This window comes from Pongo pygmaeus, chromosome 2 (genome assembly GCF_028885625.2).
Source record: "Pongo pygmaeus isolate AG05252 chromosome 2, NHGRI_mPonPyg2-v2.0_pri, whole genome shotgun sequence".
NCBI classification, from domain to species: Eukaryota; Metazoa; Chordata; class Mammalia; order Primates; family Hominidae; genus Pongo; species Pongo pygmaeus.
Genome location: NC_085930.1, coordinates 115,296,057 through 115,312,902, shown reverse-complemented (window position 1 = coordinate 115,312,902; position 16,846 = coordinate 115,296,057). Strand labels below are relative to the sequence as shown.

The window sequence follows — 16,846 nt, the reverse complement described above, 5'->3', positions numbered from 1 at the left end:
CTGTTGGCTTTTTAAGGTATACACTTTTTAATTTATTTTTAAATTGAAATCCTTAACTTGAAAAGTCTGGTTTGCACTAATATTATACACTTGAATTTTTTACCAACATGCTTGCACTACAAGAATGACTAAAGGATGTCTTCTGGGCTAAAGGGAAAATCATACCAGATGGAAAGTCAGAGCTTCAGGAAGGAATGTAGAACATCTATAAGAAGTGGATTCTCTTAAGTTTTACTTTGTCTGAAAATGTATTTATTTTACTTCATATTAAAATAATATTTTCTGTTGTGGAATTCTAGGTTGGCACTTTTTACTTTCAGCACTTTGAAAATGTCATTTCATTGTTTTCTTGACTTCTAATGTTTCAGATGAGAAATTAACTGTCATTCTTAGTGTTATTCTCCTGAATGTAATGGGGTTTTCTTCTCTGACTGGTTTAAAATTTTTCTATTACTCTTTGATTTTCAGCAGTTTGATTATGATATACCTAAGTAAGTGTTTTTTTTATTATTATTTTCTATGTATCCCCTTTGTGATTCACTGAGCTTCTTGGATCTGTGGGTTAATGTCTTCCATCAATTTTGGAAAATTCTTAGCCATTATTTCTTCAAATATTTATTTTTCCCTATTCCCTCTTTCCATTCTCTGGACTTCAGTTACACATCTGCTGTTGTCCCATAGGACTTTGATTTTCTATTCTTTTTTTTATTTTTATTTTTTCTCTCTCCCTGCTTCAGTTGGACAATTTCATTTTTTGTTTTGTTTTGTTATGTTTTGTTTTTTTGAGACAGAGTCTTGCTCTGTTGCCCAGGCTGGAGTGCAGTGGCATGATCTCGGCTCACTCCAACCTCCACCTGCCGGGCTCAAGCGCTTCTCCTGCCTCAGCCTCCTGAGTTGCTGGGACTACAGGTGAGTGCCACCACATCTGCCTAATTTTTTGTATTTTTAGTAGAGATGGGGTTTCACCATGTTAGGCAGGCTGGTCTTGAACTCCTGACCTCAGGTGATCCGCCTGCCTCGGCCTCCCAAAGTGCTGGGATTACAGGCATGAGCCACTGCGCCCGGACTTCAGAGGGACAATTTCTATCACACCTCTTTTTATTCATGTTTCTGCTGTATACAGTCTGCTATTAAGTCCATCTAACAAATTCATTTTGGATATTATATTTTTTCTATTTCTAGAATTTCCATTTCATTCTCTTATACTTTCTTATTTCTCTGCTGAAATTTTTCATATTTTAACCATTTTGTCCATCTTTTCCTCTGACTTTATATCATCTTTATAATTATTATAAAGCTCCTATCTGCTAATTCATCTCAGAGTCTGCTTTTATTTACTATTTTACTCCCATTTCCTGCTTCTTAAAATGCTATTTAATTTTGTTTGAATGCTGTACGTTGTGTTTAAAAGTACAGTGTTGACTAAAGTGGCTAATTTTTAAAGCTTTTACTTTTGAGATAATTGTAGATTCACATGCAGTTGTTAAATAAATAGCTAATGTTTACCTGCAGAAAAGGCTTGCCTTTCTATCAGGAAGTGAGGGTGAGGTGGTGGTCTTTTTTGTTTAATCAGGGGTTGGATCAGTACTAGTTAGTTTTAGTTCACCAGTAGTTGCAGTATCTTGGGATCAGGATCAGCAGGATCAGGCCCCTCCCTCCATCAAGTCTTTGGGACCTAACCACTGAGATTACAGAGCTCTTTCTCTGTTTTCCAGCTCTTCCCCCACTTCCACATCACTGCTTCCATAGTAGTTCATTGGAGACAATTGGTGGGTAGGGAGGACTAGCTCTATATTGGAGACTCTTCCAGATTTCAGTCCTCCATACCAGCCCAAATGTAGTTGCTTTTCTTTTCTAGCAAAGTTTATCTGCCTGTAGAGTCTTACTTCTTCATGTCTCCCATGCTGCAGGTATGAATCAGCACTTAAGGGCTCATCTCATTCTGGAACTTATTTTATTTAGACTTCTTGAATTTACAATTTTTTGATAGCTTCAAACAAAAATATGATGCTCTGGTTGTTGTTGTTTATTCCATTCTGTCATTGTTACAGCACAAGTGTGTTCTTTCTTGACCATTATCATCTTAGCTGGAAGTGGAACTATATGTCTTTTATTAGATTAAGGTTTATTATTATTTTACTATTTATTTTTATTTATTTATTTTAAAGTGGAGTTTCGCTTGCTCTGTGGCCCAGGCTGGAGTGCAATGGTGCATTCTCGGCTCACTGCAACCTCTGCCTCCTGGGTTTAAGCAATTCTCCTGCCTCAGCCTCCTGAGTAGCTGGGATTACAGGTGCCCACCACCACACCTGGCTAATTTTTGTATTTTTAGTAGAGACGGGGTTTCACCATATTGGCCAGGCTGGTCTCGAACTCCTGACCTCAGGTGGTCTTCCTGCTTTGGCCTCCCAAAGTGCTGGGATTACAGGTATGAGCCACTGTGCCCAGCCTATTATATTTTTTTAGAGACAAAATCTGGCTTTGTCAGGCAGGAATACACCCAGGCTGGAGTACAGTGGTGTGATCATGGCTCATTGCAGCCTTGAATTCCCGGGCTCAAGCAATCCTCCCACTTCAACCTCCCGAGTAGCTGGGACCACAGGCATGCATCACCGTGCCCAGCTAATTTTTGTATTTTTTGTAGGGACAGGGTCTTACTTTGTTGTCCAGGTTGGTCTCAAATTCCTGAGCTCAAGCAATCCTCCTCCTGCCTTGGCCTACTGAAGTGCTAGGATTACAGGCATGAGCCACTACGCTCAGTCAGTTTATTGTGAAAAATATCATGTATACAGTAGAGTATATGTATCTAACAGCTAGTTATAAAACATATTAATCAAACATCTGATGATCAGCATTCGGGTTAAGAAACAGAACATCAGCCAGGCGCAGTCACTCACACCTGTAATCCCAGCACTTTGGGAGGCTGATGCAGGCGGATCGCTTGAGGTCAGGAGTTCAAGACCAGCTTGGCCAACATGGTGAAACCCCGTCTTTACTGAAAACACAAAATTGGCCAGGCATGGTGGCGGACGCTTATAGCCTACTCGGGAGGCTGAGGCAAGAGAATCACTTGAACCCAGGAGGCGGAGGTTGCAGTGAGCCAAGATCACCCCATTGCACTCCAGCCTGGGAGACAGAGCGAGACTTCATCTCAAAACAACAACAACAACAACAACAACAACAACAAAAAGAAGAAATAGAACATCACTAGAACCTTAGAATCTTGCCGTGCTCCTCTTCCACTGTATCCTCATCTTCCCCTCATCCCTGCAGAGATCATTTCTATCCAGATTTTTGTATTATTATTTCCCTGGAATTCTTTATTGTTTTGCCAGCTGTGTATGCATTCTTTTAAATACATTGTGGTTTTTTGCCCTTTCTGAACGTCATAATACGTGGAATTATACTACATGTGGTGTGACTTGCTGCTTTAGATCAACGTCATGTTTATGAATTCATCCATGTTAATGTGCATAGATAGCTATTAGCTGTTAATTTTCATTGTATTCCATCACATGATTATACAACCATTTATCCATTTGCTATGGCCTGACTGTGTCTCCCCAAATTCACATGTTAAAAACTTAAGCCCCAATGTGACAGTGTTGGGAGATGGGCCTGATGGAAGGTGTTTAGGTCATGAGAACTCTTGTGTATTAATGCCACTATAAAAGTGCTTTCAGGAGTGAGTTCACCATTTTCTGCTTTTCAGCCATGTGAGGACATAGCATTCTGGGGATTCTGCTGAACATTCTACAATATACGGGACGATCCCTCACAAAAAGAATTATCCAACCCAAAATAAGCAGGGTTTTATTCTGGTTGGAAGAGGAATCAAGCTTTTTTCTGTGATGAGTAGAGCTACTTTCCATGTTTGTCTCCATGCCTGCTGTGGGAGCTCAGTGTCATTTCAGGTTCCTCTTCACTCAGTCCCCCCAGGCACCCTCCCCAGCTAGTAGCCCACTTTCACTAATGAGCACTTCTTTACTTTAGCTTGGGGACAAACACTGCTGCTGCTTCTGCTGCTGAGTGTAAGGGAGTGGAGGGAAGGGGCTTGAGACCCCTGCTGTCATGAAGTCAGTCGTGTACTCTCAGCAGCAGTTTATGAGGGTTCTTACTTTCCCATATCCCCACCAACACTTAACAGCAACAACCTTTAAATCTGTTGCCAGTCTGATGGGTGCAAACTGGTATCTCAGTGTCAGTTTAATTTGTGTTTTCTTAATTAACGATGATTTTGTTTTGTTTTGTTCTGTTTTGAGATGGAGTTTCGCTCTTTTTGCCCAGGCTGGAGTGCAATGGCGCAATCTTGGCTCACTGCAACCTCCACCTCCTGGTTCAAGTGATTCTCCTGTCTTAGCCTCCTGAATAACTGGGATTACAGGCGCACACCACCATGCCCAGCTAATTTTGTATTTTTAGTAGAGATGGGATTTCACCATGTTGGCCAGGCTGATCTCAAACTCCTGACCTCAGGTGATACACCTGCCTCGGCCTCCCAAAGTGCTGGGATTACAGGCGTGAGCCACCGTGCCTGGCCAATTAATAATGATTTTGAACAGCTCTTTGTAACTCTGGTTTTTTCTCTGAATTGGCTGTGTACATCCTTTCCCATTTTTCTATTTGATTTCCTATCTTTCTCTTATTGATTTGTAGGATTTTATTGTATACTTTGAATATTAGGTTTTTTACAGTTTTTTGTGTTGCAGATATCTCTCATTTGTCTGTTGCTTATTTATAGTGTCAGCAATTTAACAGAATTTTGATGAAATTCATCAATTTTTCATCTTACATTTTATGCTTTTGAGGTATTGTTTAAGAGATTCTCCCCCTACTCCAGTATCACAGAAGTACTGTTTTATGTTTCTCCTGTTGATGTTACAATTTTACCTTCCACATTTAGGACTTTGATCCATCTGGAGTCTTTGTGAATGGTGTAACTTGGGATCCAATTTAATTTTTTCCACATGTTGATCCAGTTTTCCAAACACTGTTTACTAAGTGGTCTATTTTACCCCATTACTTATAGTGCCCCCTTTATCATTTATCCAGTTCCTGTATATACATGGGTCTTTCTCTGTACTCCCTTTCATTTTTTTTTCCTTTTTTTGGAGACAGGGTCTCACTTTGCCGCGCAGGCTGGAGTGCAGCGGCGCGATCTCAGCTCACTGCAACCTCCACCTCCTGGGTTCCTCCCACCTCAGCATCCCGAGTAGCTAGGACTACAGACACGTGCTACCATGCCTGGCCAATTTTTAAATATTTTTTATAGAGACAGGGTCTTGCCATGTTGCCCAGGCTGGTTTCAGAGTCCTGGGCTCAAGTGATCTGCCTGCCTTGGCCCCGCAAAGTGCTGGGATTACAGGCATGAGCCACGACACCTGACCTGCACTCCTGTTTCTACTTCATGGGTTTATTGGTCTTGTTCTTGGGGCAGAAGAACTGTTGTATTATTGTGGCTTTGTAGTATGTCTGTATTAGTTGGCTAGGGCTGCCATAGAATGTGCCACAGAATGGGTGGCTTAAGCAACAGAAATTTATTTTCTCACAGTTCTGGAGGCTAAAAGTCTGCGATCAAGGTGTCGGCAGGGTTAATTTCTTCTTAGGCCTCTTTCCTTGGCTTGTAGATGGTCACTTTCTTCCTGTGTCTCCACATGGTCGCATCCTGTGTGTCCCTGTGTCTTCATTTTCTCTTCTCATAAGGACATCAGTCATACTGGATTAGGACCCACCCCTAATGACTTCATTTTTAACTTAATTACCTCTTTAAAGAGGTAATATCTGTCTTTATCTTTATCTTCAAGTACACTCACATTCTGAGATACTGGGGTTTAGGACTTCCACATATAAATTTAGGGTAGACACACTTCAGCCCATAATAATGTTTTAATATGTAGTATAGCAATTATCTCCTCCTTGCTTTTCTTTTTAAAATATTGTCTGAGCTGTTTATAGGTCTTCATTTTTCCATAAATATTTTATAAGAAATTGGTCTATTTCCTTAAAAGAGTCCAGTTGGAATTTTTATTTAGGTTGAATAGGATGTATACATTAATTGGAAAAGATTGACATATTTATAATGTTAATTCATATTCATTCAAGACTGGAATATCTTTTAATTTATTTAGATATTCTTTTTTGTACTTTGACAACAATTTCAACTTTTTCTTAGTAGAGACTTTTGAATTCTTTGTTAAGGTATTCCCTTACATGTAAGTCTACCTTACATTTCTGGTTGCTGTTGTGAATGTTAATTTATTTATTTTCTATCTTATTTGGTAGTTTATTATTATTAGAAATGCCATTGATTATTATAAGTTGATTTTGTATCTGGCAGACTTATTAAACTCTTGTTAGTTTTATTAGTTTGTTTATTCTTTATTTTTTCCAAGTAGATGGACTATTGTCTGCAAATGACAGTTTTATTTTCTTTTCTTTCAATACTTAAACATTTTAGTTGTTTTTGTTATCTTACGGCATTGACTGGTAGATCTAATACTGTGTTAAACAGTGGACTGGATACTGTGAATCTTTGTTTTGTTTGTAGTTGTATTATCTATTGCCATGTAACAAATTATCTCAAAATTTAGCAGCTTAAAACAGTAATAAATGTTTATTCTCTTATACAATTTCTTTGGGTCAAGAATTTGGTTTCAGCATAGTTGGGTGATTCTGATTGAGGATATCTCCTGAGGTTGCGGTCACAATGTCATCTGGGGTTACAGTCATCTGAAGGCTTGACTGAGGCTGGAGGATCTGCCTCCAGGCTGGCTCACTCATGTGGCTGTTGGCAAGAGGCCTCAGTCCTCTGCCATGTAGACCTCGCCCTAGGGCTGCTTGAGTGTCTTCAGGATGTGGCACTTAGCTTTGCCCAAAGTGAGTGATCCAAGAGAGCATGATCTGTGTCAGAGCAAGATGGAAGCCTCAATGTCTTTTATCATCTAGTCTTGGACTTCATACTCCATCATTTACACAAGGTTCTATTGGGTATACAAGTCGGCCCTATTAAATGTGAGAGGGGACTACTTGAAGGTGTGAATATCAGGAGGGAGGGATTATGTGGAGGCCATTTTGGAATCTGGCTGACACACCAGTCTGAAAGAAAGTGCTTCTAAATCTCTGTTAAGAATGACATTTGTTATAAGTTGTGGATATATGACTTTTATCACTTAAGGAAGTTCCCTTCTCCTGTTTTGTTGAGATATTTAAAACAAAAATGTATTAAAGACAGTTAAGGTGGGTGAGGCAGCAACCTTACAAGCAAATGAATGTGACAGGCCTGCACACACAGAGCCAGCTTTGGATCTCTCCCGTAGTCCTGTGTGATAAGTGGGAGGCATTGGCCCATCATGAGCCCTCTGTAGCTGAAGAACTCTGCAAAAACAGCCCTTTCTGCCTTGGGAGAACTGGCATAGCTATTTCACTTTTTTCTTTTCCCTTGCAGTGTCCAAGACAAAGATTTTGGCCACAGGAGGAGCATCTCACAATAGAGACATCTTACAGGTAAGCGTTAGTAGTGGGCCCTACACCATGGCCTCTCCCATATCTCTTATGTCTAAGAGCCAGAGACTCGATAGGAAGGACAGCCTCCATTCCCACTCCTGCAGGAATGGGGAGCTCTTAGCTCACACTCCAGGAAGCAGCTCTGTTGCCTTACAGCTCACACTGTGAGTGGGATCTGTCTCACATGCAGGTGAATTCTACGGCTGTGTACAATCCACTCTCTGATACCAGCACTGTCCTCTGGAGTCACATGGAAAGTGCCTGTTCTTCCATGTGGCAAACCTTCTCACATCTAATGCCAGTGTTCTTGTCTTCCTCGAGGCCTCTGCCTTCCAATTTAACCATCGCTGATTCTCCAACCAGTCCTCTTATAACACAGTTGCCAGACTGTTACTGTCCTTCTGGTCCTTCATTATGCCAGAAACATATGACCAAAAGTAGAATCAACCTGCAGATGTCTGACACTCAGACTGTCACCTGTGGGGCTGTCAGAGCCTGTTATGGGGACATTGTGCACTTTTGGGTGCAGCCTGGGGCTGCCTTAACTGTTAGAGTAACTGTATTAGCTGTTTGCTTGTGACTACCTATCTTAGGTAAGATTTTTCTAGAAACAGAGCCTGAAATGGGAATTCTTCTATAAGCAGTTTGTTGAGAGAGTACTCCCAGGAGGAAGGAAGTGAGGGACTCAGGGCAGTGCAGAGGAAGAATGATAAGTGAGGATATGGTCTTGTCTGGAGTCTACTTCAGCTCCATCCTGGTGGGGAGGTGGGGCTCTGGAACCTGAATTATACCACAGAGCTGATTTTACCTTGGGACAAGGGGGCCAACAGGTCACCCTGGGGAGGTTAAATTTCCTGTGAGCGGTGGCCTGTGCTCAGCCAAGGTCAGCTTTCTTGAGGAAGTAGTGCTGCAAGCCATTAGTAGCCAGTACTCACAGTAGCTGGGGCGGGATGCACAACGGTCCAGTGAGGGGGATCTGGGTAGGCATCAGTGGCATCTACTACAATATCTCTGGTCACCTAAGACCTCCCCCAAGTTCTTTCCATGCGAACTCCTCTTAGTACAGGTCCTCCATTTGAAATGTATGCAATTTATTTTTGAACCTAAATGGGAAACTTCACCATTATCCCCATGAAACATGCCCTTGTTAGCTTGGGTTTGTTTGGGCTTGTTAATATTAGTCTAATACCCAGCTGTCTTCAGCCCTAGGTCAGTGCCATTTGCTAAACATACTTCCTAAATCTTCTGCCTTGTCTTTGGTGAAATGGCTAAAAAGTACAGGGACAGCCTGGGGAGCTGTGGCCCTCCACTACGGACTTCCCCCAGCTCATCCTGACTCTATCACCAGGGTAGCATGACCAAGCATACTCCTCTTAAGGCAGTCGAGGTGGAATGGAAGGGGTCAGAAGACATATGAGGGAGAGAGCCTGGAAAGTGCATCCCACAATGTCAGTGTTCCCTTTGAGGAATGGCTCACCACAGTAGAACCTCTGTGTCCTTTTCAGGTGCTTGCAGATGTGTTTGGTGCCCCGGTGTATGTTATAGACACTGCCAACTCGGCCTGTGTGGGTTCTGCATACCGAGCTTTTCATGGTAGGTTGATGGAGGGAGACAGCTATCTCTGGAAGTGGCCAGGACATGGGGTGGGCTGAGGAGGGTGGAAAGGGAAGAGTGAGGTGTACCCAGTCTTTGGGGACATTGGAGTCTTGGGGACTTCAGCTTAATTTTTCTAGCTCCCAGCAGGTGAGAACCAACCCATGCTCTCTGTTCCTTTATTCTTTGCTTAAAGTGGAGAAAAAGAGGCTGGGTCCTAACTGAATGAGGTCTGGTCAGAGTTAAGGTCAGCACAGGGACACGGGAAAAGAACACAGGGCATGGTTGAGAGCATGTGGGCATGGGTCTGGACAGCTAGAGGGCAGGAGAGGTGGACAAAGTCCAGAGCCGTCTTTTCAGCAAGAACAGAAGTTGAAACAAAGGGGAAGGCTTCAGGCCCAAGCAGTCCAGGACCCTGGACAGCGTCATGGAGCCCTGTTGCCCTGATGGAGGCCTCGCTGAAACTCTGGGTATTAAGGGAAGCTCCCTGATCTAGGGGAGTTCTGGTGGGAGCAGCACCCACCTGCAAGGGCAGTCCTTCAAGTTGGATCAATTTGCTCTGTCTCCTGCCTGCTCAGGGAGCTCCTGTAGCAGCCCAGGTGGTTCTTATTCTTTTCATATTCTTAACTTTTTAACATATCTATTTCAGCTTATATTTTTCTTTTCTTTTTTTTTTTTTTTGAGATGGAGTCTTGCTCTGTCACCCAGGCTGGAGTGCAATGGTGCAATCTTGGTTAACTGCAAGCTCTGCCTCCTGGGTTCACACCATTCTCCTGCCTCAGCCTCCCGAGTAGGTGGGACTGCAGGTGCCCGCCGCCACCACGCCCAGCTAATTTTTTGTATTTTTAGTACAGGAGGGGTTTCACTGTGGTAGCCAGGATGGTCTCGATCTCCTGACTTTGTGATCTGCCCACCTCGGCCTCCCAAAGTACTGGGATTACAGGCGTGAGCCACCACACCCGGCCTAAGCTTATGTTTTTCTATCAATGTTGAGAATTAATCAGGCAACATATCCTTCTCTTAATAATTAACCTTGGCCGGGTGTGGTGGCTCATGCCTGTAATCCCAGCATTTTGGGAGGCCGAGGCGGGTGGATCACAAGGTCAGGAGTTCGAGACCAGCCTAGCCAATATGGTGAAGCCCCGTCTCTACTAAAAATACAAAAATTAGCTGGGTGTAGTGGCACACACCTGTAGTCCCAGCTACTCAGGAGGCTGAGACAGGAGAATCGCTTGAACCCGGGAGGCAGAGGTTGCAGTGAGCCGAGATTGCGCCATTGCGCTCCAGCCTGGGTGACAAAGTGAGACTCCATCTCAAAAAAAATAATAATAATAATTAACCTCTTACTCTTTTATTCTCTCCCCACCCTATCTACCTCACCCCACCTCATGCCATATCCTATATCAAGATCATTTGGGAATTTATTTCCAGATTCTTATATTAAGTACATTTAATATTATATTGGCTTTTATTCACACTTACCTATGGGTCTGCCTGCCTGCCTGCCTTCCTTCCTTCCTTCCTCTGTTTGTTACTTTGTCTTTTTTTTTAACTTCCTGACATTTCGGCCGTGTGCAGTGGCTCACGCCTGTAATCCCAGCACTTTGGGAGGCCAAGGCAGGCAGATTATGAGGTCAGGAGATCAAGATTATCCTGGCCAAGAGGGTGAAACCCTGTCTCTACTAAAATACAAAAAAAAAAAAAAAAAAAAAAAAAATAGCTGGGCATGGTGGCGCGCGCCTGTAGTCCCAGCTACTTGGGAGGCTGAGGCAGCGAAATAGCTTGAACTTGGGAGGCGGAGGTTGCAGTGAGCTGTTGCAGTGAGCTGAGATCACACCACTGCACTCCAGCCTGGCAACAGAGCAAGACTCCATCTCAAAAAACAAACAAACAAACAAAAAAAAACAAACTTCTTCTTCTTTCTCCTTTATTTCTATGCTGAGATTTTGTTTTGTTTTGTTTGAGACAAGGTCTCTGTTGTCCAGCCTGGAGTGCAGTGGCGTAGTCATGGCTCACTGCAGCCTCGACCTCCTAGGCTCAGGTGATCTTCCCACCCCCACCTCAGCCTCCTGGATAGCTGGGACTACAGGCACACACCACCACACCTGGCTAATTTTTGTAGATATAGGGTTTTGCCATGTTGCCCAGGCTGAACTCGAACTCCTGGGCTCAAGTGATCCACCCACTTCACCCTCCCAAAGTGCTAGGATTACAGGCATGAATTCTAGTGCTAGGATTACCGCACCCAGGCTGTATGGTAGTTTTGCTGGAATATACAACCTAAATAAATATTTTAAGAGAGAATTCAATAGGTGATGGTTCTGAGGCCTGACATGTCCAACAAGGCCTTTGTTTCATCCTCCCAAATACTGGCTGGGTAAAAGACTCTATGTTCAAAATACTTTTCCTGAGAACTGTGAAGATACTCTTCCATAATATTCTGGGCTTCAGGGTTGCTGATGAGAAGTATGGGGTCTGCTTCATAATTCTTTTGTGGAAGTGGGAAAGGAGTTACCCTTTAGGGACTTCACTGCTATCCTGCACTGTGTTTTGTTTTATTCTTTTTCCCTTTCTGTGCTTGCCAAAGGTTACCTGGGCCACTGCCCTGCTCTGCCCTCCAAAACCAAAGCCTGAGCCAAATCTTAGCTCACCAGTCCCTACCCAGAGGGATACTAACCACTTCATTTGGAGATCTCTTCTCCCCATCTGGGTCTGGGGATGACTGTCTTGTGTAGCCAATCTGCGAGTATGAGTGGAGATGGAACCAGAGTCTTTTGATTAGTCTCTGCTGTCCACCCCACCACCATCCCAGTCCCTCATCCATTCTGCTCTGAGCTGGGATTTTCTGGCATTTGGTTAGGAAAACTGGTCCTCACATCTTCAGAGGGCCCTTCTTCACTCCTGGTGGTGGTGTGTTTCTCTGTATATCTGACGCTACTACTTACCTTGCCTAGAAATTACTCATTGTTTCTTGCCCACCAATGGCAACCTTCCCCCTGCTACTCATTTGCTTGGTGAGTAATTATTGAGTGCCTTTTGTATGCCAGATGGTGTGCTAGGCACCATGGTTATAGTGGTGACCCGGAGAGACACAGTGTCTGGCCTCGTGGACTTTACAGCTCGGCAAAAGAGGGATCTTAAACCAATAATCACTGAAATACATAGGCACAAGTTGGGAAAAGTGCTCTGAGGAAAAGCAGATGGTGCTGAGCGCTAAGGAGGGCCTCCTGAACAAGTGATGGTCCTAGGTGCATCTTAGCTGAGGAGAAGGGAACGGGCGTGTGAAGAGTGGAAAGAACATTCCATACAGTGAAAAGGCTCTGAGGCAGAATGAGTGGAGAGAAGACCAGGCTGTCCAGAATGTGGTGAATGAGGGGAGAGAGGAGGGGCAGGCAGACCCTTCCCCATCATATGTCGAGGTTACCCGGCCCATTCCATGAAAGGCACAACCACAAAGAGCAAGACAAGCTGGGTCCTGCTGGAGACAAGCCTGCGCTTGGCATTTTTTTGTTTTGTTTTGTTTTGTAATTTTATTGAGGTACAATCTATATGACATAAAAATCATCCATTTTAAGTGTCCAATTCATTGATTTTTCATAAATGTACTGAATTGTGCAAGCATCACTATAATCCAGTTTTAGAACAGTTTGCCACCCCAGTGAGATCCTTCGTGGTGTTTATGGTTAACGTCTTCATTTGCAACATGCACTAATGTGAAGTGACCTTTCCCTTCTAGGTCTTGCAGGTGGAACAGATGTGCCCTTTTCAGAGGTTGTGAAGTTAGCTCCAAATCCCAGACTAGCTGCTACCCCAAGCCCGGGAGCTTCTCAGGTGAGAGACCATCAGAATTTGTTTGTAGCATTTGCATTATGAAAGCCCGCTAGGTTTTTTTCCCCCACCAAAAGGTCACCTACATTGAACTTGATGTGCTTAGCTAAAGGAGAAATTCTGCTTTATTGAAATTATCAAGAAAATGGAGCAAAAGAGCCAGGTTGTCAGCTGCAAGTCACAGATACTGCTGATTTTACAGCCAGGGTCAGATGGATTGCTGGGCATATTTGTATTGCTTCTTATGCCTCACGGTGGGCCCTTCCATGTCACTGGGCTATAAAAGCTACTGAAAGGATCCATCACTGAAATTCAAGACATGCTGGGTTTCTAGCACTCAGATCTCAAGTCTAGACCCAAGATAGCTGTGCAGTCACCCAGGCCAGGAAATTCCTGTGAAGGCAGACCTCACTTGTTGCAGGTTGGGTCCCTCAGAAAGCAGAGTCTGAGATGTCAACTAAGATATATGAGGTTTATGGGAGTCAGGGAAGTTGCTTTTGGAATCCACAACTGCAGAAAGGAAAGCGAGTAGACAGGATTGGACGGAGGGAGAAGGTGAGCAGCAGTGCAATTTCTGGAGCCTAAGCTATTCCTACAGAAAGCTCCGAAGCTGAGATGACCTTTAGAGTTTTACCCAGTTGGGCTAAGGGGCTGGGCCTTTATACCCCATGTCAATCAGTCATCGCATGTGGGCCACCCCAGGATGGGGTGAGGCAGCTCTTTATAGCTAAAGCAACCTCCAAAGTGGGCTGTCAGCTGAGGGCTCTCTGCCAACAGCACTCCCATCAGTTGGGAGAATAAGTTCTTCATTCCCGAGGTGAATCTGGATGGCACACCACAGCATCCGCCACACCACTGCACCTGTTTGCAGAAGGGTCTGGCAGCCCAGCAGCAGGGGTGGGTGCATCTTGTAAGGAACTGTGAAGGGTCTGAGATTTACCTGACTTGAAAGCTAACAAGTGAGCCTGCCACCGTTTTGTAGCAGCAGGCAGAAGACACGGGACTCTTGGATCAGAGACAAAGGGCTTTATTATGATGAACCATGATGAACTCATGGTTCATCAGGAAGCATGAGCTTCATGCTTGCATCAGTTTCCCTTGGCCCCCAAATTCCACAGGGTGATGCAAAGTGTGCCCAGGTGGATACGGTGCACATAATAGTCTGTGATACAACTAAATGATCCCGAGCATAGAAAACTCCCAACCTTGTAAAGGAACTGCGAGCAAACCTGCCTAAACTTTGCCACCAAAGGAGACATTATCCTTTTTATTCTTGTCAGCAAACAGACAAACACTGTCTCCAGTGTCTCTGCCCTGGAGAGAGTCACTATCTGTATGTCTCTATACTTTACAAACATCCTTGAAAAGATGGTCTGAAACGAAAGCTGTCATAAGACATGTAGAAACACTATGGAGAATTGTCTCCCAGCATATCTTGGAAGCAGGAGCTCATGCTGTCTAGGAGACCAGACAAACCACACACATAGGTGTGCCCAAGCTTCTGTAATTTTTCTGTTGTGTGTGAGAGGCTATTTTTCTCTTATGTTCCAGAGGCCCCTCGATACACTGGAAAGATTCAATGTCGAGATAAAGGACATTTAAGTTCTGATTCTTATTCTGCTTCTCCTTCACCATGAGATCTTAAGCAGCACTCCTTGCCTCCAGACCCCTGTTTGTTTATCTGTGAAGTGGTTATACCATCTGTCCTGCCTCCCTTTAACCTGCTAATTGTGAGGCTTAAAAAGAATCCTTTACCAAAATGGCTTTATAATCTAATAGGAAATCCGGAGGTACAAATTGGTTCAGTGGTTCAACATGAGAACTCTGGTCATGTTCCCTGCAATTCCTTAGGTCAGCAGTGGACAATGGGAACATAATGTGAGCCACATATGTCATTTAAAATATTCAGTTGCCTCATTTTTTAAAGTAAAAATAAAAATAAATGATTAAAATTAATTTTAATACATTTTATTTAATCCACTATATCTGAAATATTGTCATGTCAACATGTAATAAATTAGAAAAGTTACTAACGTGGGGCCGGACACAGTGGCTCACACCTGTAATCCCAGCACTTTGGGAGGCCAAGGTGGGCAGATTGCTTGAGCCCAGGAGTTCGAGACCAACCTGGGCAGCATGGCAAAAACCCTGTCTCTACAAAAAATAAAAAAATTAGCTGGGTGTGATGGTGTGTGCCTGTAATCCTAGCTATTTGGGAGGCTGAGGTGGGAGGATCACTTGAGCCCAGGAGGTGGAGGTTGCAGTAAGCCAAGATCACACCACTGCACTCCAGCCTGGGCGACAGAGACCCTGTCTCAAAAAAAAAAAAAAAAAAAAAGTTACTAAAATGATATTTTACATTTCCTTTTTTGCATGAAGCTTTTGAAATTTGGTGTGCATTTAATACTTATAGTTCTGGGCATGCTTCAAGTATGCAAAGGTATACATGGGCTTGCAGCTACTGTGTGGGATAGTGCAGCTCTGGATGTGCTCCACATGGTGACAGGACAGCTGTAGCTGCCCCAAACATCATGTCTTCACAGCTGTATTCAAAGGCAGGGATCAGAGGGTGACACTGGGCAGAGAGTCTCTCCTCACACACCTCTTGCTCATCAGGGAGAAAAATACTGGCCTATCCCTCCCCTACCCCACACACCCCCAACAGGCTACCACTTGGTCATATGGTCAATTCCGGTTGTAGGAAAGGCTAGGGTAGGGTCTGGCTCTTTCATTCTATCTAGAAGGAGGCCAGCAAGGAGGAAGGTAGTTGGGGAAAGTTTTAGGGCAGCACAGCAGCGTCTGCCTCATGTAGAGTACGGAGTGGCCAATCCTCTGAGCTGTATGTGCCTCATCACTCTCCCTGGCCTGCCCATGGCCGAAATCACTGACAACTCATGGAACCCTTTACCATTGGATCAAAATGTAACCTCAAAAGCCCGCCCAACAGTAGGTTGCAAGCAGTGACAGTCTATATGATTGTCAGCATACGTGACTTATATGCAGACTGAATTTGTGGACTAGAGTTAAACTTCTTGAGAGCAGGGCCACATCCTTCATTCTCTCTGTGGCACCTACAGCACTGCTTGTGCTCAAGGGGAAACTCAAAGCAGTAAGAATGTTTTCTCCCTTAGCCCAACTGAATGTTGCAGTTTCTCCATGGGGAGAAATCAAAGCCCCTTACCTTTGTTCTCTGACTCCTTAATGTCCAATACAGGCTAGGACAACCTTAGGCCCCTCGCCTGTGGGCCTCTTTATAAAGGGTCACCTGTTATCTTTTGCTTTATTTTACTCATGGGGTCTATTCCCAAGTACTTCACAAACACATAATTTGCAGGGTAGAACCAGAACATCAGCTGTGTCACCCTCATTTGGAAGAGCAAAGGAATTTATCCCCCTAAGCCCTTCTAGGCAGCACAGACTTATCGTGGACTCAGAAGCCAGCAGGCTCCTTCTCTCTGGCTCTGACACCACGTGTAACTGTCCCTGAGCCTTCTCAGACAGAGCTGCTCCAGCTGCACCAAGAGTAGGCCCCAGTTGCATAATCAGTTGTTAAAAATACTTGGCTTCCAGCCGGGCGTGGTGACTCACGCCTGTAATCCCAGCACTTTCGGAGGCTGAGGCGGATGGATCACATGAGGTCAGGAGTTAGAGACCAGCCTGGCCAATATAGTGAAACCCCATCTCTACTAAAAAAGAAAAAAACACAAAAATTAGCTGGGTGTGATGGCGCACACCTGTAGTCCCAGCTACTTGAGAGGTTGAGGCATGAGAATCACTAGAAACCAGGAGGTGGAAGCTTCAGTGAATCAAGATTGCACCACTGCACCTCCAGCCTGGGTAACAGAGTGAGACCCTGTCTCAAAAAATAAAAAAACAAAACTTAACTCTGGAGCAAATTAAACCAAATTAAGAAGGAATGGGG

General features: G+C 44.0%; 1 protein-coding gene across 6 annotated transcripts in view; it reads left to right on the top strand.

Moving 5' to 3' along the window:
* The window catches only part of XYLB (xylulokinase), a 76,395-nt gene that overhangs the window by 41,102 nt on the left and 18,447 nt on the right, over positions 1-16,846 (top strand). For 4 of the 6 annotated variants that reach the window (XM_054480377.2, XM_063662022.1, XM_054480378.2 and 1 more), the window contains exons 16-18: positions 7,445-7,503; positions 9,009-9,096; positions 12,833-12,927. In XM_054480377.2, the coding sequence (XP_054336352.1) occupies positions 7,445-7,503; positions 9,009-9,096; positions 12,833-12,927 (242 nt within the window). The remainder of the gene's footprint in view (positions 1-7,444; positions 7,504-9,008; positions 9,097-12,832; positions 12,928-16,846) is intronic. The other 2 variants (XR_010125753.1, XR_010125752.1) reach the window with 1 other exon arrangement.